Here is a 16,921-nt window from a genome sequence, read left to right as displayed (position 1 = left end):
TTTAATGCACAAGTTTGTGCAGAACACTTTGTTTAGTTGTCTGTATTGATTTGTTAATAGCCTAACAATCTGAACTTGGAAACCTAAGCTAAGAAAAATTTCTGAAACTTCTGGTGAAAGTGCTGTCCAGAGGTTCTGGTATTCCTGTTCAGAAGCAAGGTGCAAAAAGAAGTGAACTGTTTAATATTTTGGTGCTGCCCCATTAGATTTTTAAAGCATCCCATTAGATTTTTTTAAAAATAGCTTTAAATTAATTGATTGAATCATATTTCTATGAACAGTTTTAAACTTCCTTGTAAATGAATTGGTTTCATTAAAGAGTATCTCCTAAGGAAAAAAAAATATATACTTGCAGTTGGTTCAGTAACTTGTAGCAAATGCATTCCTGTGTGACTCAGATGAAAAGAAAAACAGACTACAGTATAATACGTCTATAAATGTGCACACGTGCTGGTGCCGTTTTAGAAAGAAGTCATAATAGTTTTTGAACTTATCTTTCACTCTTCTGTAATGTTTTACATTTAGATATGGAGCTTTGAAAGTTCATCTGTTCTTCATGAGCTGAAAGGTCACGAAGCCTGTGTGCGGTGCTGTACTTTCTCTCCTAATAGCAAATTATTGGCCACTGGAGATGACAAAGGAGAAATAAGGGTACTGCTTTTACTTTGCTGTTTATTTTATAATTCAGTTGATAGTCAGTTCACAGAGAGAAAAATTCTCATATTTTGTGTTCTGCATGTCTAATTTGTTAGCGTTGTAGTGAACATCGGGAAGTTGAAAATAGCAGTTTGCCACATGAGACAGTAGTTAGTAACCGTATTGATAGATTTATGTTCCATGAATGCTGCAGAACTGATTCACATGATTTACTAGTAATTCTACTGTGAATTGCATATGTAATTAAATTCTCCTTGTATGATACAGTTCTAAGAGGAGAATTAATTTTTTGTATTATTCTGTCACTTCAAGTAGAATGCTTATTTACAATGTTTTTTTTCTCTAATATAGAAAAATATATTTGAGCCTTCCTTACTTGAGAGTGTTTTTTTTTTCCCCCTTTAAGTTTACTTATACAATAATCTTCCCTCTCTTTTTAGATTTGGGACATTTTAACAGGTGCATTACTTCACTTATGCTCCCCTGTTACTGTGGATGAGGGAGAACCAACACATGGTGGTTGGGTAACAGACCTCTCATTTTCTCCTGACAGTAAAATGCTTGTTTCATCTGGAGGCTATCTTAAGGTAAGCCTTGAAATAATAAAATATCCTAACATACCTAATTAAATGGCAATACTCTCATAATTCTAAAGGAAAATGCAGACCAATTCAAAGAAAGACCTGAAACATTTTACGTAACACAAAGCTGCTCCATTTTCATGGATGTCTAGCACTTTTCACTTCTTTCTTCTCAAATCTGAGAGCCCCCTGAAAAAGGTTTCATAAGAATTCAGGCTTCAGACTTGGAGTTTGTTTTTGAACTCCTTATATTCCATTTTTATTAGCAATGTCTTTCATTAACAACTTTCATATGAAAGATCCCAGTAATTTTTGTCTGCCTTAATATCCACTGAATTTCAGCAGCAGTTGTGTTCTTTATAATGAGCAGAAAAATGATCTGTCAGACTTTCTTTTTTTTCTTTTCTTTTTTTTTTTTCTTTCTTTAAAAGATACTAAGCGTTAAATTTTTTTGTAAAGAGAGATTCAGAAGGAATTCCAGGTGATAATTTTCTACCCTGAAAGACATTATATAAGTAATCTTTGGAAGAGGGCATGTTGAAACTGAGGAAATCAGTCTTTTCATCAATCTCATTGGTTCATATATCTACTGGGCAGATATATTTTTGGGGAAGGGGAAGAGGTTGTCGGTCTTTCAGCCTGTGGATGTGTTCTTCATAATTGTAAATTTCAGGAGTTTATTTTTTTCCCCTCGTGTAATAGCTAATACCTGTTAGAAACTTTGTATGTGAAATGACAGGTTGTGGACTTCTCATCTCACAGAGTGCTGTAGGCTAGGTGATTATTAGTCAGTGTTCAGCCATTGAATGTGCTACCAGACTAATCCTTTGAAGTCAGTTAGTAACCATTTAACAAAGATTGTTGAATTTTCTAATTTAGCATTGAAAACGTCTTCTGACATAGGAGATCAAAAACATCTTTCTTTTCATATTAAAGAACAAGACATGCATCTTGTTTCTAGCTTCCTTCCCATTTTGTCTTGTGGTTATGCAGTATGGTGTTGTGATGCTTCTTAGAGTCATAGAATGGTTTAGGATGTTGGCAGATTCTGGAACTCATCTAGTCCAGCCCCTTGCTAGAAGTAGTTTGCACGGTTAGGTAAAATTGTTTAGGGCTGTCCCCCATCAAGTTTTGTCCCCTGCTCCAACAGGGGTGCCTCAGGGCCTTGAGAGGAGAGTCTGACTGTCGTCTGTAACCCTCTTTTTGGTAGTTGGGCAGCATTTAGCCGCCTTCTCTTCAGGCTGAACAAATTCATTGCTCTCTCTTTCTTCTGTGACATCTGTTTTAGGTGTCCAGCCATCTCAATGACCATATGCTGGACTTGCTTCAGTTTCTCAGTGTATTTCTTGTACTAGGGTAGGGCTCAACACAGTGCCTGGACTGCTGACTGCTAGTTTTTGAATCTAGCAGTTCACTCTGTCATCTACCTTGTATTCCACCCATCCGGTCTTTAACTCTGACTTTAGCCAAGCCTTCAACACATTCTCTTATACTGTTCCTGTAGTCAAACTGGAGAGGTAATCACATTCACTGCTTCTGCCATGCTGTTTGCAGAGCCACCATTATTGCCAGTGGAAGTCAGCTGTGTGGTTCAGCATGATTTACCTTTGGTAAATATGTGCTAGTTGTTCACGATCACCTTCTTGTCTGTCACATGACTTGAAATGGCTTCCAGAAAAATTGTTCTGTAATAATCCCGGATAGTGGAGTGAAAATTACTGGCCTGTAGTTCCCAGCATCATCTTTGTCCTCTGTGAAAATGGGTATGGTGTTTGCCTTTTTCCAGTTATTGGGAATAGATTCAATCACCATGTCTTCTCAAAGTGTTGTACTTCTGCTTTTCTTGCAAGATCTACATTTGTATGATGTGCACGAAAACGCACACACGTACCCTTTTTGTAGGGACATGCCAGTCAGTGAAAATGTAAAACATTTCGGAAGTGGACCTCTAAAAACTGTACGCAGTTTGGATTGTAGAGTTACATGGAAGTTACCTTTAAACAAATGAGTCATTCATAGATGGGGTGCATCTGGCTATGTACTGTTCAACTTGCTGTGTGAGTGGTATCCACTGGCCCAGCACCTGATCATGTATCCAACAACAAAGATTCAAGAGTTAGTTAAGATCAGTTTTTGGATTTTGTGATGTGGTTTTTTTTTGATTTTGGCATTGTGTCCCAGCCCCAGTCCCCCCCCAGGTCTTCATCAAATAATAGACACTTTAGGAAAGGTGTTTTTAATATGAACATTGTAGCTGTGTAGTTGCAAACATGTATTATGCAGACATTACCTGTAATGTTACATATTTCATGAGATGAGTAAGCTAAAAAGTAGGAATACTACCTTTTATAGATGATCAAAGCTGAAGGTAATCTGTTTTGATATTTTGCTACTGCACTTAAATGTTGCAAGAATAGAGGGCAGACTTCATATTGGAATAGTCAGGTAACAGCTTTGTGCTGGATTGCGTTTGGTTCAGTTTTGCATTGGCTTACAGTTTTTCTGATAAATGAGAAATTTCAGTCTGTGTTCATGGAGTAAACTGATGGTCAAAGGTTTCTTCATATCTTTGTTATTAGTACTTAGTGTATTTTCTAAAAAAAAAAAAAAAAATCTAATCTCACTGAAAAAAAAGTGTCCTGCTAAAAAAAACTGCAAATGGTTTCAAATATGTGACTGATCTTGTGAGTCCAGCTAAGTTTCTTGATGCAGGTATAGTTTCAATTGGCTATGTGTTTTGTGTGTTCATTTGGTTATATAAAAATACATAGTCTTTTCAATTTTGGACATGTTACAGTTTACGTCTATTGATTGCACTTTGTAATGCGGTAAGGGACAGTACCTGAATTTACTATTTTGTATGCTTTCTTGAAATTGAACAGCTTCAATCTTTTTGAAGTTTGTTTTCATCTGGGAATCTTATACCTCTGGTAACTGGTCCTAAACATTTTCTACTTACGATTGCTTGTATTTTTAATTCTCTTTGGGAAGGCCGTCAACTGGGCTTGTCATGCTAAGCCTGTTTATAGAATGTATTCTAAGCTTCCCTCAACTAACTGAAAGTGTGTTATTTTTTATAGTGGTGGAATGTAACTACTGGAGAGTCCTTACAAACCTTCTACACAAACGGAACAAACCTCAAGTCAATACATGTATCTCCTAATTTCAAAGTGTATGTGACTGTAGATAATCTTGGCATTCTTTATGTATTACAGAGGTTATGATTAATGTGCTCAACAGCTTAAAAGATAATTAATTTTTTTAAGCTGGAGAAAAAATTCTGCTAAATGTTTGTGTGAACTTGTTAAGCTGTGAATTATATTTCGTTGTTGTATTCATGATGTTTTCATGTGTATGTACATTTATGCGTGTTTTTTCAAATGAACTTGCATTTAATCTTGTTTTTAGTAAGCATTATTATAATCAAGTTTCTATTTGCATCTTAAGTGTGTTGCTTTAAGTTTTGTAAGGAAATTATATTAAGATTTATTCAAAGTAGTTGAAGTTAATATTAATGGCAGTGAAGAAATAAGAGGAATATAATACTTTGAATTTGTATCTTGGGCTAAGGCTGATGGCTAAATGCTCTCTAGCCACGAACACAACTGTACAGATGCAAAAAAAAGTGGGTTTTTTTACTGTGATGCAAAGATTTTCCTTTAGTACAGAATGGAAAGAATCAGGGACATCATTCATTTGAAAAATGCAACTAGCTATCTTCGTGCTTGATGTTCAAAACAAATCAAGTAGCTGTTCAGTTTACAGCAGCAGTGCTTCCCACTGGCAGTAAGAACCTTCGTGCTTCTAACCTTGAGGTAAAGCACATTGTAACACATATAAGCTATTCCTATTAAGGGGAACATCTTGAGCCTTCGTTTTCTCAAGGCAAGATCTGAAAGGGTATTGCAATTGAAGTGGATGAGATTGTGCCACATTTCCAGTTAAAGGATGAATGCAGCTAACCAGCTAAACTGAGGATGGAAATGATTTAAAAGGGTATATATTGAGAAATATAAGATGTGAATTTTAGTTATTTATCCTTTTGGAATCAGCATTCGCTTTGTACTGTGGAGACATTTTACTGTCATCGGCTTTGTTTACATGGGGTTCTATGCACAGGGATCTCCTGCCTGGTAACATGTTGTTATTATTATTTTTTTAATCTTCTAGTTATAGATTCCATATAGGGTAGAAATGTTGATGTTTTGTACTGATTATACTTGACCTATCTTTTGTGAATAACCAGATAACAATTTTTCTTAGGTATGTAAGCGTTGTTCTAGTGAATTGCCTCTCAACTGCTCTGAGCAACTGCACAAGCATTAATATGGTGATTTTCATCTAAGTACTTGATTGTAAAAAGTACATTAGCAAGTGTCTCAACTGATACTGAATAATGGATTTCTCACTTTTAGTAATTTTTTTAACATGCAATTCAGAAGATTTGATACATGTTCTTAGTATTTTCCTGGTTTTGACAATCATCAGTTTTTCCTCTTTTTTTAAACTTGAAATTCCACCATTTCTAAGGTGCCATTGAGTACGGGTCAGTATAATCAAAATACTGCTGGCAGAAATGTAAAGCGATGAAATTCAATAGAAAAAACATGATGTTTTGTATTCTAAGTATGTACAGCATTGAATAAAGATAATCCAGGCAATACTGGCCAAAATTGTAAATCAATTTGAAATCTTGAATGTTTTGGTGGTTTTTTTATGGAGTGGGGGTTGGGATTGCTGCCTCTTTTATCATGTGTTATTGTGGTTTTGTTTTCAATCTAAACATAATGCTGCTTTACAAACTACATGAAAAATAGTTTGACAGGTAAGCAACAGTATTCAGTATGAGGATGGAGGAAAAAGTGAACAAAAAGAAACTGAAGTCTTGCAGCATGTCCTGCAATGTTCAGGACAGAGTTGCTTCTACTGTCTAGTTTGTACAGACCTCATCAGTACCCTCCCTGGGTAGCTGAAGATTCAAGGAACCAGAAGCTCTTCTCAGCCAGTGTTCCTTGATTGCATAGGCCGTACTGTCCTTGTTGCACAGGACCATGTGGGTCCCAAACAGGTAAAAAGATATGGGATAAATGTTTCACATGAGGAATCAGGGCAGAAAGTTGTCGTTTGTGACAATGCTAATGAAACTGTGATGATAGGAGGAGCATGGTTTAATGAAGAAAGTGAATGGTGGATGAGCAGAGTTCATAGATGATTTCGGTTTTGAAGTGGTAGGAAGCAAGTAGCACAGAAGCCTGAATGAGGTAAATGGTGCCTTCTTGAATTATTCTGCAAGAATGACAACACAGAAGCATTATACTTGTTGCTGGAATTGAGGAGGCTGTACTTCATAGAAGGAGGTATTAACAGAGTCAGGATGGTTGCATTTATGTGCAAACGTATGGAGTGGGCTTTAAGTCTTTGTAGCTGAGGTAGAAGAGAAATAATGGTGAGAAAGTGAAGAGCCAAAGAACAGATATGATTCGCAGGAAGAAGGTGACAAAACTTAAATGAAAAAGTATTAAAATAGGAGCCAACCAAGACAGCAACTTCTTAATTAAAATATTTAAGGTTAAGGCAGTTTACTGTAATAAAAAATAGTCCTGCTGTGTCATCAGATTTAGCTGTTCTCTTTGATGTTTTATGTATTTTAAAGGAAACAAAAGAAAGTTTGGCCGGAAGCAATTTTTATGTAGATGGAACATCAATGCTTCCATTATCTCTTGTAATGCCAGATCAAATTTAATCAGTCTGCATTCAGATCTAACTAATGAGCATTGCCAATTTTATCTGGTTCTTTAACTGAAATTATATGCTTTTGTGTAAACAGTTTTTAGGTATATTTCCTAGTAATGATGCCTATCAGATTCTGTAGAAGTTTTGAGTCTCTTCACTTTAGCAATTGGACCTACAGCTCCCTTCACAAATCTCTCTTTCTCTCTTTCCTTTATCAACAAGGAATTGTACCCACATGCAGCAGAGCTGCTCAAGAGGATGCTTTATATTACCCTGATTTGTACCATTCCTTTAACTACAGTGTTCCCCTTCCGCCCCTCCTATCTTAAACAGTCGTTGAAATGGAACTGTAGAGTTAGTTGCCTGAGGTTTTTTCTATGTAAAGGTTTATGGATTTCTTGTAGTGCTGGAGTGTGTGGGTAGAGCTGGAACTGGTAACCGGTTGCCAGTAAAGGAATGTCCTCCACTCCAAAATTATTCTGCCTCCCCTAGAAAATGATGCAGTTAAACTCCCTATTACAGAATGCTGTGCAAATTGCTGATTATTTTTTCCCCCTGATTTTTTTAGTGAAGCCTCTCTATGGGACCCAGTTCCCCAGGTTGTGTCTAGCTACAACAGTTTGTGTCCTTGTGTCTGCTCTCCTGAGGAGTTGTACAGGAGTTGATGCCTTTGCAGGTTTCAGGGGAACGCCAGGCTGAGAAAGCAGTTTGACTCAGGTAGTTCCTTCTGCTCTCCCAGAACAGAATGTTGCTGGGAGGTCACTCTGCCCTTCAAGAAGCCAGTAAATCCAGAATACTAGTAGGTCACGGAGAATTCAGGTATGATTTTGCAATTGCTAGTAGGACATGACCCTCTTACCAAACTGTTTGGTTGCCCTTTCTCCCTCATGGCAAGTACAGGTGCCATGGCAATGCCAAGGAGTGCCAACGTCAGCCTGGTGGCTAGGGTGCTGTCTGGTATTTCCCTCGGATGGCACATGCTCAGGTTTATTTCTCTGTATTTTGCTTTCCTCCTTTTGTACTATAAAGACACGGTTCTATTTGGGCTCATAGATGGTGGTGATGGAGAGAGCTTCCAAGAGCTCTGAGGACTTGGAACGCCGTATTTCTGTTGTGATTGCAAGAAGAGCAGAAGCCAAATGAACCTTACCGTTTGGAGAACAGGGAGCGTGCCAGGTACTCAGAACACTTTCAGTGTGATTTTTGTGCTGTTTCACTTTGCTTTTTCAAGCTAGGACTGGCACACCATCACCAGCTCTGCCAATGTGCAGTAAGATGTTAAGCTGAGACTGGGCTTGTTTCTGAGCTCTGCCGCAGGCTGAGCCGTGTTTTTCAGCGCTTCCGAAGCTGTGGCCCATGCCTCTGCGTGTTGCTGTGGGGTTTTTCGAAGGGGTGGGGAGTGGTGGGTTTGGAGGAGGGGTGTTGGATTTTCCTGGGTCTTAACTCAATTAAATTTCCAAATTAACCCACTGCACACCTTTCTTCGAAGGGGGCTTTTTATGAGAAACCTTGCAGCTGCATTTAACAGGGGCCTAGGCTAGGGCTGTTGGGATGCATCCTGAAAGATCCAGTGAGTATAAAGGAGTATGGTTTTCAGTCTGGATGTGTTACTGGCAGCTTCAGCACCTCCTGTGCCATCTCCTACAGTTACACTTGTGGGGTATGGCACAACAGTGTGATGGACTAGCCGAACTATTTAAGTAGCGTGTGTGTGCTTATTCAGAAGGAGGAGTAAGCTAAAGTATCATAAAAGTGTTTCAATAGGCAGTTTCTCTCTTGGGGCCTGACTGTTTACAGAACAAATTAGCTTCCTGTGCTTGTTTCCATTTAACAAACCATATATTGTATGTATGACAAGTGCTCCAAGAATGGTTAGACTCAAGTCCTCCAGGCTAAAGAGGATTTGTGTTCTGTGCTCATCTGAGTATTTACTTGGGATGCCACAGTCAGACTCTGTGTTCATGTGTATATTTTTCATTTCTTCTCGTATTTACTTCTTTCAGTTAATTTGTGTCCCTTTGTGATTATTTCTTTAGCTTTGTCCAGCTTCTCTAATAACATATGAACTCGGATGAATTTTGAAAATCACGATGTTTAAAATACGCAAAACGAGGCAAAGACAAATTTACGCAAGCTAGCTGGGTAAAAGCAAATACAACAGTACTTAGGTAAAGCATGTGTTATTTCTAAATGCATAAATGCACACAAAGTATGCTTAATATTTAAAATACTTTTAAAAAATGGTATTTTACATTACTCACTTTTCTAAAGCAATAGGCTCTTTCAATTGTTCTCTACTAGCTGTATAGCAAATTTTGTTTCTATAGATAACTTGCATTTTCTAGCACATGAGAAGAGGGATTTTCTGTAGTTCTAAAAATCACATTATTTGTCTGCAGTATTCTCCAAAGATGATAATAACTGGTCCATGCTCCTCTTCCTCAGCAGAGTCAATATTCAGGTTTATGTGTGCTAAGACTTTGTAGCCTGCTGGTTTGAACTCTTACTCCAGTGCTAAGAAATCTTAGTCTTGTCATGTTTTCACACCAAGTTTTACAGTCCCAGAGACACAATGTCAGGGACATTTCTTTCTGTGCTTCCCAGTCAGAACCACTTAAATTCATCTTTTAATACCATGATCAGTATTGGCTGTTGTTTATAAGCCCCTTGGCAGCAGTAGTGTAGGAAAAAATGTTAAGGAAACACTGAAAAATACAATTTTGGTTTAACAGGACTGCAATAGTGCATGAGAGGAATGGCATATTTTTAATGTGAGATTTAGAAATGCTTAGAGTTTTGTCGTCTTAACAGTGTGGGTTTTGTTTTTCATTTTAGTATAGATGAATGATGTAGGTATAGATCATTTTTAGTTTGCATACAAATTACATCTCCTGCTTTTAAAAAATTAAACCATGGTGCCTCCAACTGATGCAGCTTCTACCTCCATTTTGCATTACTCATTTTATTCCTTATTTGAGTTCTGTCATGGCTTTATTATATTTAATAATTTTAGAACTTATTTTAGAATAATACAATGCATCTGTCAATGTGTGTGTTTTGTTAAGATGGAACCTATCCAGAAAATGAGAATTTGATCACAGTGAATACTTTGAGCAGTTAGCAGCAAATACAAGACTTCTTACCTTTTGATTTTTTTTTTTTCTTCTTTCTCACAAAAGCAAAGTTTGGATGTCTAAATTGGAATTGATAACTGTAAGTAGTGAGGGGCTTCGAGCTTGGTTGTCTTCTGTTTTGAATGTGTTTTGTGCAGCATTTAACGAAGTGGGTTTCCCTATTGAAATGACCACACTCAAATATTTTTTGCTATTCCTAAGGTGACTGTCCATTTGTGTCTGATGAGATTCATTGAAGGGAAAAACTAGAAGTTCTTAAACATAGTCAAAACTTCAAAGCGAGAACAGAAGAATTAGGTATTATAACCCAAACACTTGGTCCAAATGGGAGGGCTGCAAAAATTCTTTCCCAGAGGAAGTAAAGGCAAAATTTAAGTGACTGCAGTCAGACATGAGTAGCACAGCTAATCCAGTAGAAGTGGCATGTTAAAGGTGAACTGTAGTGATGGTGTTTGTACAGTGACTGACAGAAACAGTTAACCACTTTTTGCTTTCCATTTGAAATTCAAGTTTTGCTCTTGCAGATTCTTGGACTTTGCTTTTCTTCCCCTAAGGCAGTTTTAGAGGCTGTTTTGAATAGGATATTCAAATAATTCTGGCATTTTTCCTTAAGAACTGAGCAGAGTTTGAAAACTGGGTACCTCAATCTATCCTTCCCTTTCAGAGTTGTTTTTTCCCAACAGATTCTTGCTACGTTAAACAAGTGAAGCCATGTAACAAACATTTTGGTAATCAGGCCAACATAAAGTACTCATAAATTATCACCAGGCAGCTCTAAATCTGTCATAAATTCTTACTGACTTGCTCACAGGAATGTTTATGTAATTCAAAGAAACTATAAAGAGGAAGTTAAGTCTCCTTTTTACAAGTTAAATCAACTATAGCAAGATGAAAAACACCCACACATTTGGCTTTGGATCAGTGGTGACATTCTTGAAAAGCAAACCTTTATAAAATCTTTATTATGAAATCAAATTATGAAATCAGATTTCAAGGTATAAAAAATCATGTTTTCCAGGTGTCACTGATTGTACTCTGCTTGTATGTTCCATGTATACCAGGCTGTAACCTTGCTTGGGGAATTACAGATTTGGAATCATTCCAGCAAAACAATTTTTGGTGGAGCTGGGAACATTGATGTAATGTAGGATGTGTTAAAGCTGGGAATCATTGAAAGGGGTTTAAGGAATCACAGTTCCAGAGATGTGGAAAAAATACGAGCAAACCACACAACAAAACCCACTGAATGAGATGCTATCTTACATGACATCCCTTAAAAAGAGGTGTAGAAGCTGCAATGAAACACAGATAAATATATCAGATGTTTATGTTATTTTAGAGTACAAATTACAAAGTAAAATATAAGAGAAACCAATAGGCCTTTGTACACCACCAAACGAAATATCAATAACCAAAGTAAATGAGAGGTCATTTAGTATTAAACCTATACAATTAACAAAAAGCAGCTTATTCCATTGATCACAGTGACACAGTTGTGAAATATGATGTTGGAAAGACAGAATATTTGGAATATATTAATCACAGGGACAGGAAATCTGTGTTCTTAACAGAACAGGTGGCAAGGATGCATTTGTTCAAACCAGGTAATTCTGAATCGGCAAGTCCAAACAAAAAATAGCCAAATGTCTGAGATGGATAAGATGAAGTGTCCTTTGAATCACGCCTGGTGAAATTCATCACACCTTGAAAAAATGAGAAATTTCTAAAGGATTGTGAATCATGACAATTCTGGTGTTTTGGAAGAGGTGAGCAAGGCAGCTATTGACCTGAAGACAGTCCTGAGTAAGACAGTGGATGGCAGATTTGGAGAAACAGTCTAGTCTGAACACCAAAGGATTTTTCTAGGTGTTGCTAATTGTTGTGGTTTTATGAGAGACTGGTTTTGGCAAATGTCACTGGCAGATTTCTAATTGTTTTGCTTGTGATTTTTTTTTTAAACTCATCAGTGTAAATACATGAGCTTTGGATTTCTTTAGGGAATTTGATTTGTTATCACACCAAGTTTAGATTTAGAGGAGCTTCTATTCTATAGCACTAGTAGAGAACTTAGTAGATGGATTAAAATATGGATTGTATTATTGGTACAACGTTATGTAATGTTTTTGTCCATGATCTGTAAAACCTTCGATGATAAAGCTGCAGATGATACGAATTGGCTAAAGGGTGATTTGCAAGAATAAGTAGATATCAAAATATGATGCATGTCTGCTTTCAATATCCAACAGAATGTTTTTGTTACCTTATGGATGAGGTATAGCTTTGTCATACATAGTGGACTTTAGAATGCCAGTGACAGTATCTTGAAAATGGTGGTGTGGGAATGAAAGGGGATGGTATCATCCACACAAGCCCCAAAGTGTCTGCAGAGGTATGTCAGCAGGGCCTGTCAGTATGTGAAAAGGATCTGTCTGGAAGGCGTGAGGAAGTGATCTGTGCACTTCATTAACAAGACCTCAGCTGGAGTAGTGCATATAGCCCTGGTATTGACATTTCAGGGACAAAATGAATTCAACCAAAATTTAGAAGAGGATGACAAAAAGGGATCCATGGGCTGGCCAAAAGTCTTGCAGTATAAAGTTTGAGTTTGTTTTGTTAAATTGGAGAGAAAGCTGAGAAGTGATGTATTTGTGATGTGTGGGAGAGAGGCAGGATATGTCAGCCTGGCTGGCAAAATGAACAAGGAGTTCTGTTGGCTGGAAGGAAAACAAACTTGTAAAATCATGTAAAGCAAGAGAATTAGTTATTAATTTCTACATCTGTATGCAAAACTGAGTCTAAGCAAACATCTCAGAAAAACATTCTGTTTCTACTTAAATGCTCCCAGCTGTTCTGTATGCTTCAAATGTTATGGGTTATTATAAAGCTAAGATCTTAATTCCCTTGATTTTCACGTTTCACCTAAAAACAGGTACAGAAAGGAATTTAGGAGACCCTCTGATAATGTTCCTTGCCTCAGGTCTGCATAGCCTGTGCTAGGAGAGTGACTGTAATGAAACACTTTTTGTTGGTCAGCTGTGGATCAGCAAGAGCTTGATTCTTGTACTGTAAAATTTGACCTTTAAATTTTTTCACCTTCCTTTGAAACTGGCTGCTTTAGGAGGTGCAGTATTGAACAAAGGTGATCTGTGCCTTCAGGTGCAACAGGGTTTTTTTGTTTGTTTGTTTTTGTTGTTTTGTTTTTGTTTGTTTTCCTAGTGCAGTTTCTTTGCAGACCGCATCATGTAATGACTAGACTTCTGACTGGGAAACAGGTTTCCCCGAAGTCAGATTGGCAGGGATTTTTTTCCTGATCTTTTTGTGTGGTGTAGGGGGCAGGCTGTATGTGTCACCAGCTGAGATTATTTAGGTATTTCTTGCCTAAGGGCTTTCCTGCCACATCAGGGACTGGGGATGATGATGGCACCTTAGTAGTCTCTTCTTGTAGCAATCAGTTTAATTTTCTAGGTTTTTGAAGTATTTGGCCTAGGTGATTCTTGAAGCTTTACTTGTAAAAGTATAGCTGAGTGAAATGTAATGGCTGTGAGAGAGAGAAAGACGTGGTGAATGATCTAACATCTTTTCATATTAACCTCTACCCACCCACAGTGGTCCAAGATACTTGGAAGTTTCAGTAGATTCATAGAATTCCAATGCAGAATTGTTCACCTAATCCATCACTGATACCTCCCAGACAGTGTACAACAGTGTAAATATATAAAGGTAACTTAAAGAAAAAAAACATTAATCTTTTTTACAGCATAAACTCAAGAACTAAGTAGTGCTAGCCTCAATTATATACACTAGGATATTTTTGCTTAGGACATGCCCCAGTCTTTAATTCTGCAGCCTAGCAATTATCATTATCCAATAATTACAAGTAGAAGAATGAAGACTGCACTGCATCTAATGCATTTTTAAAATTAGTGTAGTCTGTTTCTTTTTTCCTCATGGTGTCACTACACGATAAAGTTAATGCTCTTTGGATATTGTCTGTACTGGAGCGTATTTCCATTTCCTTTCTCTCACTCTGACTTTCTGAGTTTTCTATTACATGTTTAGAAAAGATGATAATAAATATACTGCCTTCAAGTTTGGACGTGTTCTCTCAAGCACTGACCCGTTCTTAACATCTTAACATTGTGTGTGTATTTTTCATTTTCTTTTTTAAAAGGATTTAATGTTAGAATAAATTTAGCTTTGGATAAGGATCTGGAGAATTTCAGCAGTTCTTTTAACAACTTGAAGGTAGGAATTGCCATTAAAAAAAAATTTACAAAAAGGCGTGTATCTTACAATTGAGCTTATGATGTTACATCTGTGATATATTTCCTGTGCATGAGGAAGAAGTCTAAGGCCCTTGGTTTCTGTCTAAGCTTCGCTTTTTCTTATGTCATTGTGAAGTGTTTTGAATTCAGCTTTCTTGATTGATAGGAAAAGTAGTTTTCTTTTCGAAGCTCTTGGTGGCAAGCAGAGAGAAAATTTTGTTTTGTTTACATCCCGATAGCATTTTTGTCTATCTGGTTGTTACCACTTTACCCAGATCCACATTCTTAAAGATAACCCAGGTACCTGACTTCCACAGTGGAAGGGTGAAAGATGTGGCACTAGCAAATGCATATAAATGTCAAGCAGGACTGAAGAGAAATTTGCTTGTGGTGTCGGACAAGAGCAGGAGCCAGGCGCGGAGGTACTGTTCTCTGTTCCTGCATTTGGAGCGTGTCCTTCCTGAAAGGCAAGGACCGAAGGCCATTTCCCTGATTTGCTTTTTCTGCCTCGTCAGTAGGACAGCGGTGCTTGGACTGGTGAATGACGATAATGAGTGTGACTGTTGAGTCATTAGGAATCATCCACCAGTTCTACAAAATCTACGTCCTAGTGTAAACTGGCTACTAGTGAATCTTACGTGTTTGCTTCAGATAGCTGAGCTTGTGATCAACCTCTGTCCAGCCTGGGTTATCAGCTCACAGGTGTGAAGGTTAACTAGAACCAGTGTATTCAAGGGCAGACTTGACAGCAGTAGGGGCAGTTATCAAGTAAGTTGGTTCGCTTAAACAAGTTAGAGTGTGCTACACAGTTACAGAGCTTTTCAGTAGAAGCCCGAGCATTATCCCTCTGTGCTTTCCAATGAGCTGAAAATCCTGCCAACGTTTCCAGGAAGTATGAGTCCTCTTTTCCTCCCACTTTCTTCAGCTAGTCTTTTTACATGAGGTAACAAATAGCCCTCTTCTTAGGCAAGTGCCCACATCTAAATATTGTCTTTAATCTTCATGCCATGTCTTGCACTTACATGCTTGTCACTGCCACACAGTTCCTCCATAGAGCCAATTGTTCTTTGGACTGGTAGTTTGGAGGCAGTTGCAGTTACTATTTCTAGACTGTTCTCTTGATGACATCTTAGACATCCTCCTCCAGTGAAGTGTGAAGCAGGACAGCTGAACAGCACACGCTGAAAGAAATCTAGGGCAAAATTACATGATAATTCTGCACATGGCACAAAGTGCCTGTTTTAATCTAGAATGGATGCTATAAATTATTTCATAGTTGGGTGTGAAAGTTTATTAGTTGTCTAGCATGCTGCTTTCTTTTCCAAAGGACAGACACAACCTTCTTCACAACCTGCTAATTCTCTTCCTAATGGTCACCATTTTATGGCCATGCCAGTTGTCGACGCCGAGATGTTGGCTAGAGATGGCACAGCACGTGTGTGGTTCTGCCACAGAAGCAACCTCTCATAAACTTACTGGCAGAATCCCGGAACCAGATACGCTGAGTGTCTCTTCCTGCTAGCTGCTAGCTCCTCTGGCTTTTAATGAACACCAGGCTAGGCTGGAGGAGTCACCATGTCCAGTCTGAAATGCCACATCTGCTTTAGGAAACCCTCCACCTCCGCAACACAGAATTTCCCTGTTGTTTCCTCAGGAGTTTCTTCAGTCTTTAAGCCTCCTTCCAGCAGCAGCTTTTGTACCTTGCCTATTAGACACCTCGCTACCCAAAGAATTCTCAAAATCCTTTGTCACACACACTTACCTCACTTTGATTCTAATTTCCCCATCTTCTAATGTCAAATGCAATCTACTTTTGTGTCATCTCTTCTTTTGCCCATTCGCCACCCTCCCGCTGTAAGGCAGTTGTTGCAATTAACTCTTGGTTTTGCAACATCCAGCAGCTCCAGTTTCTTCACATACTCTCCTTCACTGTCTCTGCTGCCATCTTACCTTGAGTTAGAGGTCAAGAATAGCAATTTTCCTCACTATCTGATCTTTTGAAGGTGCCTGGCTTTTTCCCTACCCTCACTTTTAAGAGTGACCATTGTCCCCTTACTGCCTACACACTTCTAGTGTACTAGGAACTTGAATGGAAAGTCACCTTGACCAAACAGGAAGAAAGATCAAGTGGCAACGGCTTTGGGTTAGTGTGGGTTTGTAGAGGTCATTTTGGATCTGAAGAAAGGAATACTGGACCGCTGTCCCATGCCAGAGGGGACCCCATGGACTTCTCTCCAACTGGATTACACTGGTATCAGTTAGTGAGGGAAATGTGTCCTGCTAAGTCCCAGGTTTCTGCAAATACAGAAATGCCTTATGCCTTCTTATTGCTCCTTCCAGTTTCAATTTATGTCTCTGTGGGGGCTTCAATTTTTCACTGCCTCACTGTGTCCCAAAACTTTTCCCTTCATATTCATTCCCTGCCCCACCAGTCTTTCATCTGTCTCATCTTTCATCAGTCTTGCTAGCTATCCTCAGTCTATTTTGCCCCAATTATCTCTCCCAAACAAGTTCAGCTGCTTACTGTGCCACCTTGCCTGCTTGCCACTTC

The 16,921-nt window shown here is 38.2% G+C and overlaps 1 protein-coding gene across 5 annotated transcripts in view; it reads left to right on the top strand.

Moving 5' to 3' along the window:
- The window catches only part of APAF1 (apoptotic peptidase activating factor 1), a 41,275-nt gene extending 35,346 nt beyond the window's left edge, over nt 1–5,929 (top strand). For all 5 annotated transcript variants that reach the window (XM_037390610.1, XM_037390607.1, XM_037390608.1 and 2 more), the window contains 3 exons: nt 526–651; nt 1,098–1,244; nt 4,319–5,929. In XM_037390610.1, coding sequence (XP_037246507.1) covers nt 526–651; nt 1,098–1,244; nt 4,319–4,462 — 417 coding nt within the window. In that variant the 3' untranslated portion in view covers nt 4,463–5,929. The remainder of the gene's footprint in view (nt 1–525; nt 652–1,097; nt 1,245–4,318) is intronic.
- The last annotated feature ends 10,992 nt before the right edge of the window (nt 5,930–16,921 follow it).

This window comes from Falco rusticolus, chromosome 5 (genome assembly GCF_015220075.1).
Source record: "Falco rusticolus isolate bFalRus1 chromosome 5, bFalRus1.pri, whole genome shotgun sequence".
In the NCBI taxonomy this organism is placed as follows: domain Eukaryota; kingdom Metazoa; phylum Chordata; class Aves; order Falconiformes; family Falconidae; genus Falco; species Falco rusticolus.
The sequence above is the reverse complement of the archived record's forward strand: the minus strand, read 5'-3'. Positions and strand labels throughout refer to the sequence as shown.